The 22,696-nt window shown below is 41.7% G+C and overlaps 1 protein-coding gene across 3 annotated transcripts in view; it reads right to left on the minus strand.

Moving 5' to 3' along the window:
- PLPP1 (phospholipid phosphatase 1) overlaps positions 1 to 22,696 on the minus strand; it is a 131,798-nt gene that overhangs the window by 71,738 nt on the left and 37,364 nt on the right. For 2 of the 3 annotated variants that reach the window (XM_077816851.1, XM_077816853.1), the window contains exon 3: positions 1,733 to 2,013. In XM_077816851.1, the coding sequence (XP_077672977.1) occupies positions 1,733 to 2,013 (281 nt within the window). Of the gene's footprint in view, positions 1 to 1,732; positions 2,014 to 7,939; positions 8,092 to 22,696 lie in introns of all 3 variants that reach the window. The other variant, XM_077816852.1, reaches the window with a different exon arrangement.

Below are 22,696 nucleotides of genomic sequence, written 5' to 3' on the forward strand. Positions count from 1 at the left end.
CTTCCAGGGACTTTAATGGATGTGGTGCATGTGTCAAAGGGCAGAACATAGTCCCAAATGTATTCAAGTCACTACACTTTTCCCCAGTTGTAAGGGGACCATATGGGTATTATAAGAGCTCTGAAGGGGACTGAGATTTTGGGAAAGCTGGCTAATGCAGAAGTGGAATGATGGAACTAAAGAGATGTAGAAATTCTTCAATCTGTGAAGAAATTCTCCCCTATTAAAAAAAGTTTCCAGGTTTTTGATTTTTTTTTGTTGTTTTTTAAAAAAAGAGAAGTCAGTTGGTAAAGTTCCCTAACTGCAATCATTCCAAGTATATAGAACAAGAAGGGCTTGCTGGGAGTTTGAGCCATTTTAATACCAGGATTGAAGTATTTTTCAGAACAAACAAACTAAGTCTAAAATTTCAACACTTAACATTATTTGCTATTTTTGAGGACATTCCTCAGACAGATGTCAGATTACAGGACACTGGGAGAAGGGGGAACAAATACGGGTCACTTTTGAAGCATGTCACAGCACATCTGTTTCTATTAATTTGTTTCCCTTTTCACCTCTTAATTTCACTGTTTAAATGTTTGTTAAAAAGAGTTATTTGGGCTTGATAATGGACAAAATGCACAACACTATCCTCTTGACTGTTGCATATTTTATACAGATACATCTGTTTTTGATTAACTTATTCTTCTATTTTAAATATGAATCAATTTCTCTCCCTTTCTCAAAGTCCACCTCCCCAAAAAGCTTGGGAAGGCAGCTTTCAGACTTAGTTATTCACTCAGGAAGAATATACAGTAGTTTCCTTTCCAAACGGATCTTATTTGACTGCCCCAAAACTGCCAATTTAAAGGGCTGGTGCACATTTCTGGTCACCCAAAATTGATGAAGGAAACACAATTGAAGACAGACGTTTGTGTGCAAACTGAAGTCCTATTCCTATAGCTTATAAAGAATAAATGTATGGGTTTAGGGAGGGGTGAAAGTAAAATGCAGATTTTACCAGTACGGGACTACTCTGGCCCCCCCAGAAAGGACCGAGGCCTCGTGCGGAAGGGGTGGGGCTGGGGGTCAGCATCCCGCGCCACCCGTGGCTCCAGTAGAGATTTAAAAGGGCCTGGGGCTCCGGCCGGCGCAGCCGCAGTAGCGGCAGAGGTGGCCGGAGCCCCGGGCCCTTTTAAATCGTGGCCCTGGGGCAGCTATTTCTTTTGCCCCTTCTCCCCCCCACCATCAGTGGCCGGGGGGGGGGGGGGAAGGGGTGAGGGGCAGCGATATTAAAGCGCTACCACAGCAGCTTTTTAACATCGCTGCCCTTTTTGCGCCTCCCAGCTGGGTCGTCACTGCCCCTTTTGGGCCCCCCATTGGCAACCCTGCTGGTAGGGACCCAGCAGGGGCGCAAAAGGGGCAGCGATGTTAAAGCACTGCTGCACCAGCACTTTAAAGTCAGCGGTACGGGCCGGTCCGAGCTGCTACCTTTTACCAGTACATCGTACCGGCCCGTACCCCCTTACTTTCACCCCTGGGTTTAGGGGAAGAGGAGGAGAGATAAAGGGAAGATAGTCTAGTGCCTGAGCATGTGCCTTGAAGGTTCACTGTATGTCTATTAGATCACTAAATCCATTCCAATGGACTCATGGAGCATGTAATAGGAGAAATCAACCCATCAAACCCTCGTCTCCAGGGATTTACAATACAAGGTAACATCAAGACCAAAGTACAGTAGGTTACTCACCTTCCCTCATTAACTTTTACTTTGTCTCCTTGACATGGGAAGTTTTCAATGTAACCTAAACTGCAGTTAACTCGTGCCCAATCCGGCTGGCATATAGCCAGGAAGTGGGGACGTAGTCTACCTATGGAATACTTGGCAATGTCCGTCAGGGACTGGCTCGCTGCTGCACCAAAAATGAAGGTCCCAATGGCTTTGTAAATAGTGGCTATGTAGTTATTTCCGACAAATGAATTCGAGTGCAAATGGTTATAATAGACAGACAGGGCTTCTCCTACGATTATCTGAAAAACAGAGATAAAGACAAGTTAAATAGAGAAACACACCTATGTCTCCTTAGAGAAAAAATCATCAACAGTTGTCATAAGTCTCAACTACATCAACATTTGTGTAATTTCATGTTTTAAACCTTGTACAATTGTTAAGCTGCAGGAAGCAGCAAAGATTTTCTGGGAATCACTCAGAAGTATAAATTCCAAAGGCTGAGCCAACATAATTTTAAACAGCTTTCAGGTAAACAGGATAGTTTGTTCTCATTCTCTGCCTTATATATTCAGTTGTAATGGAGATGGTTTCCATAGAAAAACTGGAAACTGGAGTCTTTTTTTCTCAGAGAAAAACAAAAAACTCCACCTTTCCCACACTACTTCATACTCAACTTGATGAGTAGCCACTTCCCAAGAGACATTTAATTTTAAGTAAAAACTTTCTGTTCATTCTTAGCCTTCTTCTGAATGGAAATTATCAGCTGTGCCAGAAGCACGGTTTTCAGATGTCACAAACTTAATTGAAAAGGCTAAATCTGAATACTTGTGCCAGACGTACTAAAGGCCAATTATGTAAAATGGGAACCTCCTATTCCTCAGTTAAACAGAATCGTTAAAGACAGGCTTCCTCTAGGAAGCTAAGTTTTAATAAAAAATAATTGAGGAGAATGCTTCATGCTTCTGAATTTTTTCTATTTTTGGCATCGTAGTCGTAGAACAAAGATTATTCTCTCATGTGTTCATAAAGCCAAGAGGTTTTCAGTGTTTTCTCCATGCACTTCAGTCTCTTGTGGGAAATTGGTAAAAAGTGATTTTGTTATAAATATAAAAAACTATTTAATCCAATGTCACTATCTACGCAGTTACTGGGGAGAAAGAAGCAGCAATGTTGGATTTCAATCGTCAACCTACTGAAAAAAATCCCATGAACAAAAAGACAGGTTTCAGAGCAACAGCCGTGTTAGTCTGTATTCGCAAAAAGAAAAGGAGTACTTGTGGCACCTTAGAGACTATAACCAATTCATTTGAGCATAAGCTTTCGTGAGCTACAGCTCACTTACGAAAGCTTATGCTCAAATAAATTGGTTAGTCTCTAAGGTGCCACAAGTACTCCTTTTCTTTTTCATGAACAAAAAGAGACTCATCCCACTAATGCGACTAACATAATGGGAAGTTTTTTCCTTCCACGCACATATGGAAAAGCTGTTTAGAAAATGACTGAAAATAGTTTGAATGATGCTAATTAACAAAACACAGTATTGTTCTATTTCTGAAAACACACTTTTAAGGATTAAGAAAAGTAGGGCTTGATTCTCTACTGCTTTGCACTTTGTCTAGTTGTTTAGACCTGTGCAAAATAACTGTAAAATGCTGCCACTCTGATTTACACCTACTTTGTACAGATGTAAATAGCTACAAGATGTAAGGCAATGGATGATCAACCATGTGTACAAGACTGACAATTTTTACACTCAGAATCAGAGCAAAATTTAAGTTAGGCTTTGCCAACACTGGAACCTGAATGACAAAATTTTTGACAGGTTTCTGAGTGGTAGCCGTGTTAGTCTGTATCAGTAAAAAGAACGAGTACCACCTGTGGCACCTTAGAGACTAACAATTTATTTGAGCATAAGCTTTCGTGGGCTAAAACCCACTTCATCAGATGCATGCAGTGGAAAATAATGTAGGAAGATTACATACAGACACACACCCCCCCATGGAAAAAACGGGTGTTGCCATACTCACTATAACGAGAGCGATCAGTTAAGGTGAGCTTTATCAGCAGGAGGAAAAAAACAAAAAAAACACCTTTTGTAGTGATAATCAGGATGGCCCATTTCCAACAGTTCACAAGAAGGTGTGAGTAATAGTAGTGGAAAAATTTGCATGGGAAAATAGTTTTACTTTGTGTAATGACCCATCCACTTCCAGTCTTTATTCAAGCCTAATTTAATGGTGTCCAGTTTGCAAATTAATTCCAATTCAGCAGTTTCTTGTTGGAGTCTGGTTTTGAAGGGTTTTTTTGTTGTAGTATTGCCACTTTTAGGTCTGTAATCGAGTGACCAGGGAGATTGAAGTGTTCTCCAACTGGACATGGCAGAGGGACAGTCTCTACGTAAAAGAATAAGACTGACACAAATCAGATGTCAAGAATTATAACCTTCAAAAACCAGTTGGAGAACACTTCAATCTCTCTGGTCACTCGATTAGAGACCTAAACGTGGCAATACAAGAACAAAAAAAACCTTCAAAAACAGACTCTTCCCTCACATTTTACCATCTGTGAATTGTAGCCCCAATATTTCAGAAGCCAATTACTACTACAATAGTAATGTATCACCCTGTAAAAGAAAATGTATTTCAAATTGCTATAATACAAGTAAAGCATTATCGCAATTCCCAGACTGTGTGTCTTGCTGTCTGATTGTCCTGGGCTGGAAATGCTATGCAGCATTTCCTTGAACAGGCCCCACTTCAGCAACGTACTTAAGCAAGCGTCTAACTTCAGAAATGGAACTACTTCTATGCTAGAAGTCAGACATGTACTTGAGAATTTGACTGATTCTGGGAACCAGTAAAGAAAGGCCCAGTAGTGCTGTTTAGGGGCCTGGTCCAAATGCCCACTGAAGTCAGTTGGGAACCTTTCCATGGACTGAAATTGGTGCTGGATCAGACCCTCAGAGATCCCATCTTTATCTGGAAGGATGGTGACTGGCTGGGGGCCTTTGTGTGAAAGTATGTGAGCATGGGGCACAGAGGGCCCATGGGGAAGAGGGAGCGAAGTACAGGGTGTTATTACATACAAAGGCACTCCAGTTATAGGTTTAAAACCCCCTTTTAAGTTAGGATAACACACACGTGTACACACACACACACACACACACACACACACACGACTTAAATATTAAAGATGAAGGTTGTATTTAATGAAAGCTGTACTCATTTTGCTTTGTGCTGGCAGCTCAAATTCTGTTCCCTGTGCCACTAAAAGACATTAAAAATCAAAGGAGTTACTTCGATTTACACCAGCTAAACAGAGCAGAGTTTAGTCCAGGGTTTTGAAAGCTCTTAGCAAAAAGTTTCTCCTCACACAGCCAACAAGTTGCATATGGGGGGGGAAAAAAAGATTTATATTACAATGAGCAGTTCTTGAACAGCTGGTGGCAGTGGCTTTCAAAAAGTGACTATTTGTGAAAGCAAGTAAAGGTTATCTTATTGTGGACACTGGCTGAGATTCTGATCTCATCCTGCTGAGAACTAGAAACCCACTGAAGTTAATGGGGCTACATCAGTGTAAAGAGAAATCAGAGCAGGGCCCTGGAACCACTTCAGTAAATGGTATACACAATCTGAGGAGAAATTAACAGCACCAGAAAAAAGCCAAGACACCATAATTTGGTTATAACATTAGTGCTTCCTCCTGCTAAGCCGGTTTAAAAAAAAAAAAACAAACAAAAAACACCAATCTGGTGGGAAGTTGTTCACCCCCTTATAAGATGGCTGCTGACATCACTAGAAAATGGATCAGAAAAAACCTGCTACTTTACAAGTTTGCCAGAAATGATGTTTTATCAGTGTCCAGAAGTCCTTCTCATCAAGGGGCTCCCTACCCTACTCCTCCTCCCCCGCCACACACAAAACTTCCCACAAATGCACATGCTTAAAGTTAAGCATGGAGTGGTCCCAAACTCAAAAGGTGTGCTTCTAGAGCAGCAGGAAAGGTCCAGGTGGTAAGGTGCTGGACTGGAAGATGGCAAACCTGGCCACTAGTCCCAGCTCTGACACTTATCTTAAAGATGAAGATTGGAGAAGATCTTTATACTACCAAAAAATAATGTGCTGGTGCAACTAAAAGTAAAGTTTTATGCGGGACTCCTATGTACGCTAAAAAACTAAAACGATCATAATGGTCCCTTTTACCTTTAACAATTTATCAACTCAAAAAAAGTGAGTTTCACAATTCTAAGCTTTATATTTGTCTATACCCTTTCAGATTTTAATTTAGAGCACCCTGAGACATATGCAGTTTTTAATTCAAGCATTTCAAGAACATACTTGTGCTTTACAAAGGACCAAAAGGCTACAGCTGTCCATCAATTACAGTTAACTCACATGATGAACTCAAAAAAATTGATCACGATTAATCGCACTGTTAAACAATGGAATACCAGTTGAAATTTAAATATTTTTGGATGTTTTTCTACATTTTCAAATATATTGATTTCTATTACAACACAGAATACAGGTTTCAGAGTAGCAGCCGTGTTAGTCTGTATTCGCAAAAAGAAAACGAGTACTTGTGGCACCTCAGAGACTAATAAATTTATTTGAGCATAAGCTTTCGTGAGCTACAGCTCACTTCATCAGATGCATACTGTGGAAAGTGTAGAAGATCTTTTATACACACAAAGCATGAAAAAATACCTCCCCCCACCCCACTCTCCTGCTGGTAATAGCTTATCTAAAGTGATCACATTGTAAGGAGAGTGATCACTTTAGATAAGCAGGAGAGTGGGGTGGGGGGAGGTATTTTTTCATGCTTTGTGTGTATAAAAGATCTTCTACACTTTCCACAGTATGCATCCGATGAAGTGAGCTGTAGCTCACAAAGCTTATGCTCAAATAAATTGGTTAGTCTCTAAGGTGCCACAAGTACTCCTTTTCTTTTTTACAGAATACAATGTGTACCGTGCTCACTTTATATTATTTTTATTACAAATATTTGCACTGTAAAAATGATAAAAGAAATAGTATTTTTCAATTCACCTCATACAAGTTCTGTAGTGTAATCTCTTTATCGTGAAAGTTTAACTTAGAAATGTAGATTTTTTGGTTACATAACTGCACTCAAAACCAAAACAATGTACTACGTTAGAGCCTACAAGTCCACTCAGTCCTTCTTCTCGTTCAGTCAATTGTTAAGACCTTGTCTACACTACCACTTTACAGTGCTGCAACTTCCTCGCTCAGGGGTGTGAAAACACACACCCCTGAGTGCTGCAAGTTTCAGCGCTGTAAAGTGGCAGTGTAGATAGTGCTCTCAGCACTAGGAGCTACTCCCCTCGTAAGGGTGGGTTTTTTTACAACACTGGGAGAGCTCTCTCCCAGAGCTGGTGCTGCGACTACACAGCCACATTTAAGCTGGACAAAAAATTTAAGGGAGTTCCATGAGCCTTGCTTTAAAACTGTTAAAAGCCTTAAACTGCTTCTAGAGCAGGAAGCGTTAACTATAACCAGGGTTATAACTATTTATGCTGATGGTAGTCTTTTACATCAAGCCAAATTCTACCCTTGATGTAAACAAAATACCCAATGTAATAGTACTTGAAGAACCCACTCTTATTCACCCATCCTGCTTATTTGGTGTAAATTAAGTTATAACTATTCCACAAGCTACTGTTTGCAATCAATTCTGACTGGTAGCCACTGTGTTTTACTCTTCAGAAGTCAGAATTTACAGCTTTGTTTCTCTATATAGAAGCATCAGACCACTGGGTGGCAAATTATTACTTAAATTGAAGCGGTTGCCTCAAGCTCTGATATTTTAGAGACACTCTCAGATAACATACAAGGTTGCAGTACATTTTACTTTCTGGTTTAACATGTATATTCGCAACTATGAAAAGGAGACATTAGTCCTGCAATGCCTGAAATGTGAATAAGACATCTATAATCAAAATATGTATGTCACTGTCATACCAACGTGTCCGCTCTCTGGTAGGTTTCTTATTGGCCCCAATTAATAAATTCCTTTAGGTACCCTGACCCAAACACCACTTACGTTACTCTAACTCCACTTGGAATAAGGACAGTGGGGTTTATCCTTGTTTTTAAGAAGAATGCACTGCTTTACCAATGTATTAATCTAGTAGTAAATCATTCATACACCCCCACTCCCACCTACTTAAATTGAATGTAATGGAGAAAAATAGGTTTAACTTACAACGATTACATTGAAAGGAACAATTATTCCTGCTAACAATGGATAAGAAATGGTGTCATCTTTGATAGGGTACTGGATGGATTCATCATTACAGAAAACTCCTCTCTGGAAGGGGATATGCCTCGCAGTGAGAATTGCAAAAGGCAGGCCCGCTAGCAAAAGGAATAAAATTAAAATATTACACAGGAAAATTCAGAAATTTAAATCAGAAAGACTATCCGCAAGCATTTTCCATCAGAGAGAAATAAGTGCTAAAAAGGAAAGAGCAAACATGCAGCAAGTCAGAAGGTTATAGGTTTGTTTGTTTTTAAATGGTTTAACCACAGGCTGCTTTCTAGGCTTCAAGGCCCTTAGCTGAAGATTGCCACAGTACATGTTCATAAGCGCAGAGAAGGACTGAATAATCAGAAGTTCCTTCCACCCTCAGGTGTGCACTGGCTGTGTATCTAGTATAAAATATTCCAAAAATAGGACTCTTTAAACAGTTTTGAGATATCTTAAGTTGACCAGTGTGCCTATTCTGCCCTGATCCTACTTTTAAGGAAGGCACAACTCGCCCTTTATTCTCTGGCCAGCTCCCTAACTTCAGAGAGTGCAAATTTTGTTTCATTTCATTTTCACCAAGGCAGGGAGTTTGAGGGGAGGTAAAGCAGTTGGGTGTGGGGGGGGGGGGGGGGAAGAAGGAGGGAAGAATGCTTTCCCCAATTCATGCATACTGGATAGAGTCCTGGAACAAACATGGTCACAGTCTGTGCTGTAAGCCTTCAGGAATCAACATTTATTCCCCGCCCACATTTTTTAAAGAACACCTTTAAATGACCTTAATCACTATATGATCTACAGACATTGCCTGGTCAGAGGTGTGCAGAAGCTTAGGCAGTCACATCAAAAACCCAGGATGGCATTTTTACTAGGTTTAGTTCTTTGATCAGCTGGCTCTACAGAGGTTCAGAATAGGAGTATTTCAAACTCAAACTCAAGAATACTAAGTCACGTTAGTCCCTCTTTAGCTGTCTAGGGGTATAAACTATTTCTTCTTGCAGTATGTAAAATAGCAAGTAGTGAAATAAGCCCCAAAACTGGATGTATTGGAATTTGGGAGTGGCGGGAGAGAGAAGAGATTAAGTTGATGGAAATTAAAAATGAAACTAAAACTGGACAAATGAAAAATAGAAGGAGGTTAATTCTCCCCCTTCCCCAGTCCCATGTGAAGGCCTAGTGACTCCCCAGTTGGTGCCGTGAGAGCACTTGATTCCGTGCTCCATTTTGGATGTTTCTCAGTACCAAGCTGTGACTAAGACTCCAAGGTGCACTTACAAAAGATGTTCTGATTTAGCATGAGACAACAGATCATGTCAGCAGCAATCCTGCCCTTCAGTCCCCTCACCATGAAGGAATGAAGAAGTGGAGGGAATTTTCTGTCAGACATCTCCCAGTCAGAGGAGGAAGAACTTTGCTACCCCTGCCAAGAGAAACATCCCTCCTCTGTGAGAGGGGGAAGGAACCTCCAATCCCTCTGTAAGGCCTCAGAAAGAGGAACCTGACATCACCATCAGGTAGGCATAGGAGGGGTAGAAGAGGAATGGGAAAAGAAGACAATGAGAACAGAAAATTGAAAGAGAGCAACGTTATGTGGCTGGGGGGGGGGGATTGGAAGCCTCCTCCTCCCCCCCTTTTACTTTGTGCTAGAGAGGCCCCATAGAGAAGTCATTAAGTTCATAGTGAAGAATATTTGTTTTTGGTGGCCAATATATTGATTTAAGAATTTTGCTCACTGAAACAAACTACAGTCCCTCACGCAGGTTACAGAGGAAAGTGCTGTTTATGAGAACAGACAAGCCCAAAAAAAAAAAAAAAACACAAGGAAGGATACGGATAATAAACATATTCCTGAACGTTGATGCTAAAAAAAGTATCACTTTAAAGAGGTCTGTCTGAAATAATGTCCTTCCATCTACCTAGCTAAGTAGTTCTGTGTTTATCACAGTGGTATCCAAGCATCCTAACAAAGCTACGGGACCTTGTCTAGTGCATGTTCTGTACAACACTGAGCTTCTTATCAGTACTCCAGCCAACAGGAAACACCCACAAGATTCAAGCAAATAATGGCATTGAGACAAATACTAAATCAAGCACTCAAGTCGTAACTGTAAGCCAACATGGTCAAAGACCAAGCCTCCTGCCTCCCCACTAACTACATCATTATTATTCAAAACCATGCTCTTCCCTCCCCCCCCACTGCCCCTTTACCCCTAATTATATCAAACCTGAAGTCTAAGATAAGAATATATACCAAAAGAGAAATAACTGTGCCATTTAGTCTTCTCTATGCATCCCAGAGATTTAGTGAAGAGCTGCATTTTAGAAGGATAGATATTTTCTTGTCTATAACCAACAGCTATCCTGGGATCGCCTAGATCACCAGCACAGCAAGTGTATGGATGCAACCTAGGGACCACCCCCCAGCTCTTTGCTGCTCTAAACAAAAACTGATGAGGATGCAGTAGAGTAGCAATCTCATTAGCTAAAGAAAAAGGTGTAAGTCAGGTTGCTTATAGGCAGATTTATTTTTGGTCTCCTCCACATAATTCAAGATATAAACCTAGAGGTCACAGGGGAAAACTTAATCTCCAGGCCTGCATACAGAATTGTACATTTGGCTAGCTGTATTGCCAGGGTGAAAGGCTGGTCTTTGAAGCATCAGCTATTGGTTAATATTTCAAACCAGGCCTTCCAAAAGGTAAAAGCTTAGATCATAGGCACCTACTGCTATACATAACCACCACCACTCAGCGATCTCAGGTCAGATTTTTCTATCACTATTGCCTTGATCTTTCCACCATGCACCACCCTTCACAAAAAACTAACTTACTTATGGGCCATGAGCCATGTGGAACTCATTGTTTTTGTTAGTGACTAACAGCTGAAAGTGACAAGTGTGCAAAACCCTAAGAGAAGGTACAGCACAGGTTAAAATGTAACAGAGCACAGGTGTAAGACTTAACAGGATGAGCATGCAGTTAATTAGCAGAGGTTCTAGTTACTTTCTCCAGACCTGAGAAAGAGCTCAAAAATTTGTCCATTCCACCAATGCAAGTTGATTCAGTAAAAGACATTATCATCAACTTTGTCTCATCTCCTGGGACAAATACAGCTATTAACATGTTTCAGAGTAACAGCCGTGTTAGTCTGTATTTGCAAAAAGAAAAGGAGTACTTGTGGCACCTTAGAGACTAACCAATTTGAGCATAAGCTTTCGTGAGCTATAGCTCACTTCATCGGATGCATACTGTGGAAAGCGTAGAAGATCTTTTTATATACACACAAAGCATGAAAAAATACCTCCTCCCACCCCACTCTCCTGCTGGTAATAGCTTATCTAAAGTGATCACTCTCCTTACAATGTGTATGATAATCAAGGTGGGCCATCTCCAGCACAAATCTAGGGTTTAACAAGAACGTCGGGGGGAGGAGGTAGGAAAAAACAAGGGGAAATAGGTTACCTTGCATAATGACTTAGCCACTCCCAGTCTGTGGAAATTGTGGAAAAGCAGCATCACTTGCCCCACAACCTCAGCCATGTGGAACACAATGCCATCCACAGCCTCAGGAACAATTCTGACATCATAATCAAAAAGGCTGACAAAGGAGGTGCTGTTGTCATCATGAATAGGTCGGAATATGAACAAGAGGCTACTCGGCAGCTCTCCAACACCACTTTCTACAAGCCATTACCCTCTGATCCCACTGAGACTTACCAAGAGAAATTACAGCATTTGCTCAAGAAACTCCCTGAAAAAGCACAAGATCAAATCCGCACAGACACACCCCTGGAACCCCAACCTGGGATATTCTATCTACTACCCAAGCTCCATAAACCTGGAAATCCTGGGCGCCCCATCATCTCAGGCATTGGCACCCTGACAGCAGGATTGTCTGGATTGTATGTAGACTCCCTCTTCAGGCCCTATGCTACCAGCACTCCCAGCTACCTTCGAGACACCACTGACTTCGAGGAAACTACAATCCATCAGCGATCTTCCTTATAACACCATCCTGGCCGCTATGGATGTAGAAGCCCTCTACACCAACATTCCACACAAAGATGGACTACACGCCATCAAGAACACTATCCCCGATAATGTCACAGCTAACCTGGTGGCTGAACTTTGTGACTTTGTCCTTACCCATAACTATTTTACATTTGGGAACAATGTATACCTTCAGATCAGTGGCACTGCTGTGGGTACCCACATGGCCCCACAGTATGCCAACATTTTTATGGCTGACTTAGAACAATGCTTCCTCAGCTCTCGTCCCCTCACGCCCTGTCATAAATATAAAGGGAAGGGTAAACCCCTTTGAAATCCCTCCTGGCCAGGGGAAAGCTCCTCTCACCTGTAAAGGGTTAAGAAGCTAAAGGTAACCTTGCTGGCACCTGACCAAAATGACCAATGAGGAGACAAGATACTTTCAAAAGCTGGGAGGAGGGAGAGAAACAAAGGGTCTGTGTCTGTCTGTATGCTGGTCTTGGCCAGGGATAGACCAGGAATGGAGTCTTAGAACTTTTAGTAAGTAATCTAGCTACGTATGTGTTAGATTATGATTTCTTTAAATGGCTGAGAAAAGAATTGTGCTGAATAGAATAACTATTTCTGTCTGTGTATCTTTTTTGTAACTTAAGGTTTTGCCTAGAGGGGTTCTCTATGTTTTTTTAATCTAATTACCCTGTAAGATATCTACCATCCTGATTTTACAGGGGGGATTTCTTTATTTCTATTTACTTCTATTTTCTATTAAAAGTCTTCTTGTAAAAAACTGAATGCTTTTTCATTGTTCTCAGATCCAAGGGTTTGGGTCTGTGGTCACCTATGCAAATTGGTGAGGCTTTTTATCCAACATTTCCCAGGAAAGGGGGGGTGCAAGTGTTGGGAGGATTGTTCATTGTTCTTAAGATCCAAGGGTCTGGGTCTGTAGTCACCTAGGCAAATTGGTGAGGCTTTTTACCAAACCTTGTCCAGGAAGTGGGGTGCAGGGTTTTGGGAAGTATTTTGGGGGGAAAGACGCGTCCAAACAGCTCTTCCCCAGTAACCAGTATTAGTTTGGTGGTGGTAGCGGCCAGTCCAAGGACAACGGGGGGAATATTTTGTACCTTGGGGAAGTTTTGACCTAAGCTGGTAAAGATAAGCTTAGGAGGTTTTTCATGCAGGTCCCCACATCTGTACCCTAGAGTTCAGAGTGGGGGAGGAACCTTGACACGCCCCTACTCTACCTGCGCTATATTGATGACATCATCATCATCTGGACCCATGGAAAAGAAGCCCTTGAGGAATTCCACCATGATTTCAACAATTTGCATCCCACCATCAACCTCAGCCTGGTCCAGTCCACACAAGAGATCCACTTCCTGGACACTACAGTGCTAATAAACAATGGTCACATAAACACCACCCTATACTGGAAACCTACTGACCGCTATTCCTACCTACATGCCTCCAGCTTTCACCCTGACCACACCACACGATCCATCGTCTACAGCCAAACTTTGTGTCACCATTTTCGGGTCCCTGTGAAACAAAATCTCTCTACAGATGCGCTTTGATCTTTCTGTATGCCCACCCACATGCTCTACATCCCATCTAGGAGGGCAGCCAGAATGCACCATTTGGCCACTTCTCCCAGAGTCATTTTCATTCTTTTCATTGTCACAGCCTATGCATGAACATCCTCCTTGAGGCATTCTCCAAAGCTATACTCCCTCCTCAAGAGCCCAGTTTGCCAAGGCAAGTTTCTTGTAGGCAATTATTCATTGTGTGGCCCTTTTTTTTTTTTTTTTTTTTTTGCGCTTCATCATGCTGTGCACTAGTAACTGTGGACCCAGACAGTCTTACTGGATGTTTCTCTTTTCCCTGACGCCTCCCTCCTCTCATATCTTATCTGCAATTACACTCTGATCATACATAGAATATGCATGAAAGTTATTTTATTCACACCAACAATCCCTTAAGATTTGCGCATGTCTATTTATTCAAGTACATAAGTATCTCCAGGATATGGCCCTTTCTTTGTAAGCTTATCCATATTAGGAGATGTAAGCACACTTTTGGGTGCTATTAAAAATAAAAAGCAGATAATGAGGACTAGGTCCTGTAAGTTAATATATTAAGTGTTAGTGTATTTTTATCCTAGTCATGTTAAGAGTACTTTAATTTTAATTGTCTGAAGCCATACCATCATGGGAGGCACATATATCAACCTTAGGTGGTACAAAGCCTGGTCAATTCTCCATTGAGGACCTTTAATTAGTATTATGTCCTTTCAGTAAAAGGTTATGGGGGTGTTAGGAGTACACTACTGAAGGTGCTGCCTTTCAGCTGAGAGGGAAAGCCCTAGCCCTGACTATTATCTGGGGACAATGAATGGGTTATGGCACTTTTTCAAGGAGAGTGGTGTCTGATTAAGATTTCCCATGTAGCTGTAATTTGATACACTATTCACTTTTTGTCCTGGAAAGACAACACAGCATGGCTGTCTCTCAAACAGCAGCTATTTCAACCCAGAAGTAGTTGCACTGCAGTGGCAAATGAAATAATTCCTGTTTATATAAACATTTTGAGACCGTCAAAATCCTTTGGCATAAAAGCCACCATAGAGAAAACATGAAGCAGCAAACCACCACATGTGGTATTGTGTGGTATCAAAGCCTACAATGAGTGGAGTGCTATGACACCCAAGTTAGATGAACTACGGAGTAATCTGTTCCAGACAAGAGTTCTAAGGAACAAGAGTTGTCAGTATCTGAAGGTTATTTAATTTTTAATAAGCAATTCTTCCAGACACTGAGAAAACCCAGGCAGAAACTCATCCAAATCTTCTTTGCCTTGTCACATCAAATCAGAGTTGGTGGCTCTTGTTCATCTCCACATATTGTCAAGTGTGGCTTCCAAACGGACACCAGCCTTCTTCATTTCCTCCTTCAGCATCTCAAACCACTTTTTTCCTACACCGTCCTTGTGGTCTCTCTCCTCTCTGGCCACCATATCTCATCATCTCACATACTACACCCCTCCCCCATCACAGAAAAACTGAGGGAGTATCAGCATCATTGCTCGTACCATTTAATTGCCCAGCTGAACAGCTGGTCTTACCCAGCATCCACCTAAGCACTCATTGTGGCAACATGAAGTAGTTGTTCTCTCTTCCTCATCGGCCAGCATTCCAACCCACACGTTATGGCAGGTCTAATCATCTTGTACTTTGCTCTTTTTGCAGTGTTGCAGCAGTGTCAGTTTCAGGATACGGATACAAGGTGGGTGAGGCAACATCTTTTATTGGACCAACTTTCATTGGTGAGAGACAAGCTTTTGAGCTTACACAGTCTCTACAGAACTCTTCTTCAACTCTGGGAAACTTACACAGTGTCACAGCGAGCAGATTGTTTAGCACAGTGGTTCTCAAACTTATTTATCATTGTAAGCTGCATATGCGGCCCACAATGTCTTTCCTGTGCCACAGTGGCAGCCTGGACCCCAACCCTGAACGCCAGGCCCCAACCACGCAGGCGGCCTTTAGCACACATCTGAGCTGGGCCGCAGCAGTGTGCTCATTGAAGTTTGGGGGACAGGCTCCATGGAGCATGCTTTTTAATTTCGGGGGACAGGCTCCGTGGAGCATGTTTTTTGCTGATGACATTGTTGTGCTGTGAAAATAACTGGAAAGGGACCTAGAGCTATGGAGGTCTACATTAGAATGACGTACAAATCAGCTGACAAACTGAATATATGCAATACTTCATTGAGAGGGACAATGAGGAACAAGTAAAACTAGATGGTATAGTGTTAAAATCTGTACCACAATTTCAATACCTCAGTTCATTGTTGAGCCATGATGGGCATATGGATATTAGGAGCCTCATGGAGAGCACTTTATGTAAATAGAGGGAGTCAACAGGACTTTTGTGATAAGAATATGCTATGCAAACTAGACAGCAAAGTTAGAGATACAAGGTGGGTAAGGTATTTTCCACTGAATGCATCCGATGAAGTGAGCTGTAGCTCACGAAAGCTTATGCTCAAATAAATTGGTTAGTCTCTAAGGTGCCACAAGTACTCCTTTTCTTTTTGCGAATACAGACTAACACAGCTCCAACTCTGAAACCTGTGTTATGGTAGGCATTGTTAGAATATAGATATTCAGGCCTGTCTGTAAAGGCCTATACTCTAAGAATTTAGGTGTATTCTTATCACTTAACTAGTTATAGAGGTATAAAAGAAACAATCAAAATCACTGTCTGCCAGTGTAAGAGCCTTCTCTTACTGTGACAGTCTGAGGCCCTGTTCTTAGGCTAAGGCCTTTGGCTACGCAGCAGAGGCAGCCATAAACTGAGAAGCGAACGGTCGCATCCTCACATTCCAAACTAGTCACATTGAAAGAAGCTGCTATTGGGCTGTTAAGAATACAATCCTGTCCTGATAATGCCTATCACCTCCAGAGAAAGGGAAGTGCCTGGAAAACGTAAAAGGAAACTTAGTTTGTTAGCATCCTGTCTGGCAAGAACTCACTTATCAATAGCTGGGATGTGAAATCCTCATTTCTGTCCTTGTTCTATCACTGTAGTCCCCATTTCCCTATTCGCAAAAAGAAAAGGAGTACTTGTGGCACCTTAGAGACTAATCAATTTATTTGAGCATAAGCTTGAGCTGTAGCTCACGAAAGCTTATGCTCAAAAGAAATTGGTTAGTCTCTAAGATGCCACAAGTACTCCTTTTCTTTTTGCAAAAACAGATTAACACGGCTGCTACTCTGAAACCTAGGATTGGTTAGTTAAATTTCAGGAAAATGATTGGTTAAGGTATAGCAAAGCAGAACTCAAGTTTTACTATATAGTCTGCAGACAATCAGGAAGTGTGTGTGGGTGTGGGGGGGAAAATGGGAATCATGTTTTGCTAAAGGGGGAAATGGGAACAGGGAATGGGGGTGGGGAAATTGGAATCATGTTTGGCTAAGGGCAGGAATGGGAACAGGTACACAGGTGCAAGGCTCTGTGGTGTCAGAGCTGGGAAGGGGGACACTAAGGAAGGAAACTGGAATCATGCTTGCTGGAAGTTCACCCCAATAAACATCAAATTGTTTGCACCTTTGGACTTCGGGTATTGTTGCTCTCCGTTCATGTGAGAAGGACCAGGGAAGTAAGTGGGTGAAGGAATAAGTCCCGTAAACAGGCATTATTTCACAAATTAGGGTAGGTCTACATAAAGGATCAGTCTTCACAGGCTTCACTGTAGCCACTACAGCTGTTTCTCACTGCTATTGTGCTACCCTCACATATGTCCATAATTGCCTGAACACGTCTCAGGCAGACTGCACCACAGGCACCACCATAACAATTTCTTAGGAAACCTAGATTCGTAGATATTAAGGTCAGAAGGGACCATTATGATCATCTAGTCTGACCTCCTGCACAACGCAGCCTACAGAATCTCACCCACCCACTCCTGCGAAAAACCTCTCACCTATGTCTGAGCTATTGAAGTCCTCAAATCATGGTTTAAAGACTTCAAGGAGCAGAGAATCCTCCAGCAAGTGACCTGTGCCCCATGCTACAGAGGAAGGCAAAAAACCGCCAGGGCCTCTTCCAATCTGCCCTGGAGGAAAATTCCTTCCCGACCCCAAACCTGTCATAAGGTCTCTCTCAATCCACAAACACCAAGTGCAATTCCTTTCAATTCTCCTTGTACTCTCTTGCAATATTCAGACTGCAAACACTAATCCATTGCTGGCCTTCCTGGCAGAAATCCCAATTGGCTGTCACTTATTTGATACTTCAGCTCCTCTCAAAGCTTTTTCTCAATTCTTTCCAGCCATTTCTTCATGTGACATTGAATTTAATGCGTTAGTAACCACTACTTTCTTGCATATGTCCTTTATGCTTGAAGACAGGGACCAATGTATTCTTCCTCCCCTTAGATGTTCATCCTGTATGGAAAATTAAGTTGAATAAAGTTAACCACCACTACCTCCGCCTCATGGTCGAATGGTTAAAATGGCTCAACTGGTATACTGTACAGTCCCATAGCCTTCCCACATTTTGTCATGTTTAGTGTTGTACAACCTCACCCAGTAGAAACCAAAAATGCAAGCTTGAGTGCACCAATCTCAAAACAGTCAGATAAGAAAACTGATTTTTGTCTCAATGGGTAGGGAGTTTTAGGTTCATCCTACCTTAAAATTGTTGCATTTTGGTGGAAGAAGTTCTAAATATTTACACAGTTCTATTTTGAAAACTTCAACTTTACTTTTTAGTTTTAAAATATACTTATAGCAATGTCTACCAAAAAAAGATACAATGATCTATTGCAAGACAGCTAATTTCCCCAGCATACAGGAAGATTAAAAGTAAAGAAAGAGTTGCCGTGGACTGTTTCCTGCCTTTAACAAGTTCCAGCAGAAGGAGACACATTCTAGGAATGCTCTGAATAAAAGGTCTAGTTTCTGGATGAGACGTACAGTCAGCAGAAGGGTAATTAAATTGTACTTGTAAGTTAGATGCCCTAGCTTTATGAATTTGCCTCTGGTTAGTTCTCTACCCTTTAGTGTCACACTAACCAAAACAAAGATACTTACTTATCAAGATGGTTTTATGCTACTGGTATCAGTTTTTCATGACTTGATTATACTCCATCACCACAATTTCCAGGACCGTAAACAGGGTGGGGCGAGCGGGGCAGCAACCCAGGGCACACAGCTGCGGAGCGGGGTGAAGCGGGGGGGGGGGAGGGAAATGGGGTGGCAAGCCCCCCAGTTTGAAAACTTATCTCCTGCCAGGAGGCGGTGGATCGGAAGCTGGTGGGAGCTGCCCGGCCTGCTCAGGCCCCTGGCTCTCTGCACTGTGGGAACTGGGGCTCTGACTGGCTCCCTAAAAACCTTTCCTGTGCTGCTTCCCAAGCTGTGCCGCCTCTTCCCCAGGCAGCTCCGAGCTGCAAGCTAATGTGCTCTTGCCTCTCCCCAGAGGAGCCCAGTGCTGCAGACCTAAACCCATCCAAGCATAAATTGGTATTAGTAGGAAAGGGCAAATAAGTTGGAGCACCACAAGCCTTCATCATTACAGCAATGAATACTCACTTTCTGTGGTAAGCATGTATTCACTATTACAGTGTTAGGGGAATACAAGCTCTCTCTGTGATTGCTCAGATGTCACATTACTACTAAATGCTCAAACAATCTTATCTAATGCACACGAGAAGCCATCTGAAGTCTTAAAAAAAAGTATGAGATGTTGAATTACTAAACGTACAGTGCCAATCTACTTCAAATATACCCACCATGCAATGGCAGAAAACGTGAATGCACCTACAGGTAATCAATCCAGTCACAAATCAGCACTCTAGATAATTATTGGGAAAGTCTCCTGTGGAAAGCACACCACAGGTCAAACTCAGTTATCAAATCAAAAACTGTAAGAATAGCCTTCCTCTCCTGTACCACAGAGGATATTTGTCAAGATACTGAATGTGTTCTCAGGGAGCAACGCTTCTTCAAAATATGAGTGCACATGGAAGTAAATAGTCAAAGTACCAAAATGTCCTTTTGTGCTTATTAAATGGAGCGAGAAGAGATCACCACCCTTATAGACATTATAAACTTCACACAGCTGCTCTTCCATGTCTCCACCTGGGAAGATTCTTAAAGCTCCTTTGCTGTCTAGAAAATAACCTGATCAAGGTTGTAATGCTGACAGTGCTACATCTGGACTATAGCAATCACAAGAGTCATTCCATTATATAGTCCAGAAGATTGAAGGAGTCTTTTCATATGAAAACTGGTCTGGGTCTCTTTCCAGCAGTGCTGGTGGAAACAAAGCAAAAATACTTCAAAATGTTGTCAGTGCTGATGTTGGGGTACTATTTAGCCATGTGTGGGTCACATCTTAAGTGGAGAAAGTCATATACTGGACACTACAGTTAGTAGAATAGGGAAGACTTAAAACTAAGGTAAAATAGAAGTTCTTACAACTTGCCTCTCTGTTCATCTACTTTCTTCTCGATTAAAATTACTTCCAAAGTCAAAGAGGACCAGGGGAAAAAAATATCAGAGGCAAGGGGAAGAAAAGAACTGAAGATAGACGAAGAATAATAACTTGGGTTTTTACCCATATGGGGGAGGGGGACTAGAAGAGGTCAAAAACACAACTATAAGCAAGGATTGGGTTTAAATAGTAGCTTGTAGGGGTTAGCCAAAAATCTGCCTCCAAGGACAAAAGGCAGGATCAGCCATTAAGCAAATAAGAGGTTCATTTGCAGGACGGGTTTCAGTCTTCATGATCTATGTACAAGTGCCTCCCCCCCACCCCACACACTACTGTACAATCCGCTCATCTGGTGAACACTACTCTTCTGAGTTAGAGGCATTTTACAGATGGGGAACTGAGGCAGAGAGTTTAAGTAACTTGCCCACTGCCACACACTAAGCCTGTGGCAGAGGTAAAAAGTGAATATCTATAATATATAAATCGGTTTCTCTCTCGAGTACCTTAAGCACAAGGCCTCTATTCCTCCCAGCATGTAAGGCTGTGTCTAAACTAGAAAATTTCAGAAGCAGAGCTCAGAACCAGGCCTAACACTTGTTCAGCTGCAACAGGATTAACTGAGTGAATGGGAAAGACCAGTAGCTGCCAGAGCCTTGTCTGCAGTTGGTGCTACCACCCATACAGCTGGTGGCAGTGGCTGGGGGACCTTTTTGCAAACCTTTTCTAATGCAGACATGTTCTGCAAGTCCGGAAAGTTCTCATGACCTGCCTCTCTACAGTAAAACAAGTTTTACTAAACTCAAAGCCCTTCTCTAACCTGCATAAACTTAAGAGCCCAGTTTATGTCTAATGAGGAACTCTTGTGCAGAGAGGAGGCAGAATTTGAAAGGCAAATTAGCTCCATAGCTGAGTAACACACTATATAAAAATAGGCAGCTAAATTATCAAATTGTTCAGCTTTCCAACTCAATGTGCCAAGGCAACAGCAACCAAAGGGGCTACTCAAAGCATGAATAGCTGCAAGGTGATGTCTATAGCGACCAACACGGTTACTCATAGTGCTTGAAGAATAAAAGATTTTAAAAAGAAAAACAGTCCTGAACATGGCCTTCTGTACTCCATAGCCTTACTGTGTTTTTGGGAGGCCAATGCACTTTACTACAAAGGCCTCTCACAGCTCTCAAGGTACTAAACCAGAGGCTTCCGTCAGATTTGTCAGGAGTCAGGGTCCAGCGTAAGAGATTAGAAGACATAAGCTTGATCAGTATTGAGTCTGGCAGGCAGAAGTCTTTGGGCCTGGCAGTGGGTTCAAGCCAAAGTCTGAAGCATGTACCCAATATAGCAACAGGGCAATGTGTGCTTGTCAGCAGCAGCTGCTGCTCTTCTTCAGGTCATCACAAGATACTCAAAAAGAAAAGGAGTACTTGTGGCACCTTAGAGACTAACCAATTTATTTGAGCATGAGCTTTCGTGAGCTACAGCTCACTTCATCAGATGCATACTGTGGAAACTGCAGCAGACTTTATATATACACAGAGAATATGAAACAATACCTCCTCCCACCCCACTGTCCTGCTGGTAATAGCTTATCTAAAGTAATCATCAGGTTAGGCCATTTCCAGCACAAATCCAGGTTTTCTCACCCTCCACCCCCCCACACAAATTCACTCTCCTGCTGGTGATAGCCCATCCAAGATACTCAGTGACAGACTGCTTGCAGCCAGGATCAGTAGGTGCTAGGCTACTTAGAAGATATAATCAGCTAAGGAGGAATTTTTAAAAGAAAAAAAAGTTTGGTGTGTAAGAGTTTTTGACTACCTATTTTCAAGGAGCAAGAGAAATTGCTATCCAAACGGGATACCAGAAAAGTAACTTGTAAAAGAATTAGAGAGGGCACAAACTGAAGATTCTTTATACATCCACTATAAAGACCTGATACATTCTCTCTCACACACACACGAATGTTAATTCTGTATTCTGTAATAATGTTCTCTTCTGGTTTTGCGGATGTCAATCACTGACATCCATTTAACTTGAAAAAAGGTGTACTTTAAAAAAGTGTTGGTCAACATTTTAACAAGTGTAATTTTAAATGACAACATAGACAGGGCATGTTGTAGAATTCACCTTGATCCAGCTAACAGTGTAAAAGCACAACTTGCCACAACTACACTAGAGTTCTATGAATCATGTTCCTTCTCAACTACTCATCTTTTGTCCCCTTTCTCCAGTGTCATAATTTTATGAGTCTGGTCTTAGACTGGAGAAGAAGATCTGAATATTTAATATAAACATTAAGCAGAAAGATTTTTAGAAACCCACAAATACCTTTCATACATAAACCAAAGGAAACACTCCAGGCACAAATCCAATTTTTTACCTTTGAAGGTTCTTGCTTTATGCTTGCCAGGTCCGCAAGCACATCCATTGTGTACCCATGTTTGTGTAGCGCTCAGAGAGCCCTGGATGAAAGAATGTTTTTACTACTAGTTTTGACAAGTTTAACCAAATCATAATCTTTTGCTGTTCATACCTTCTCACTTTTTGAAAGTTATGTTAGCATTCATATTCACTTGGTCAACAGAATTTCGCTTCTTCTGGTCCTAAGAAGAAAGCCATCCTGGGTATTTCAAAGGGGCTTTCCAGTACAAAGTTGAGGTTATTTAAAGTTAACACTTCTTGTCAAAACATGGATTTTTTCATTACTTAAGGTTTATTATTGTTTATTATTT

The sequence above is a fragment of the Eretmochelys imbricata genome, chromosome 5 (genome assembly GCF_965152235.1).
Source record: "Eretmochelys imbricata isolate rEreImb1 chromosome 5, rEreImb1.hap1, whole genome shotgun sequence".
NCBI lineage: Eukaryota > Metazoa > Chordata > Testudines > Cheloniidae > Eretmochelys > Eretmochelys imbricata.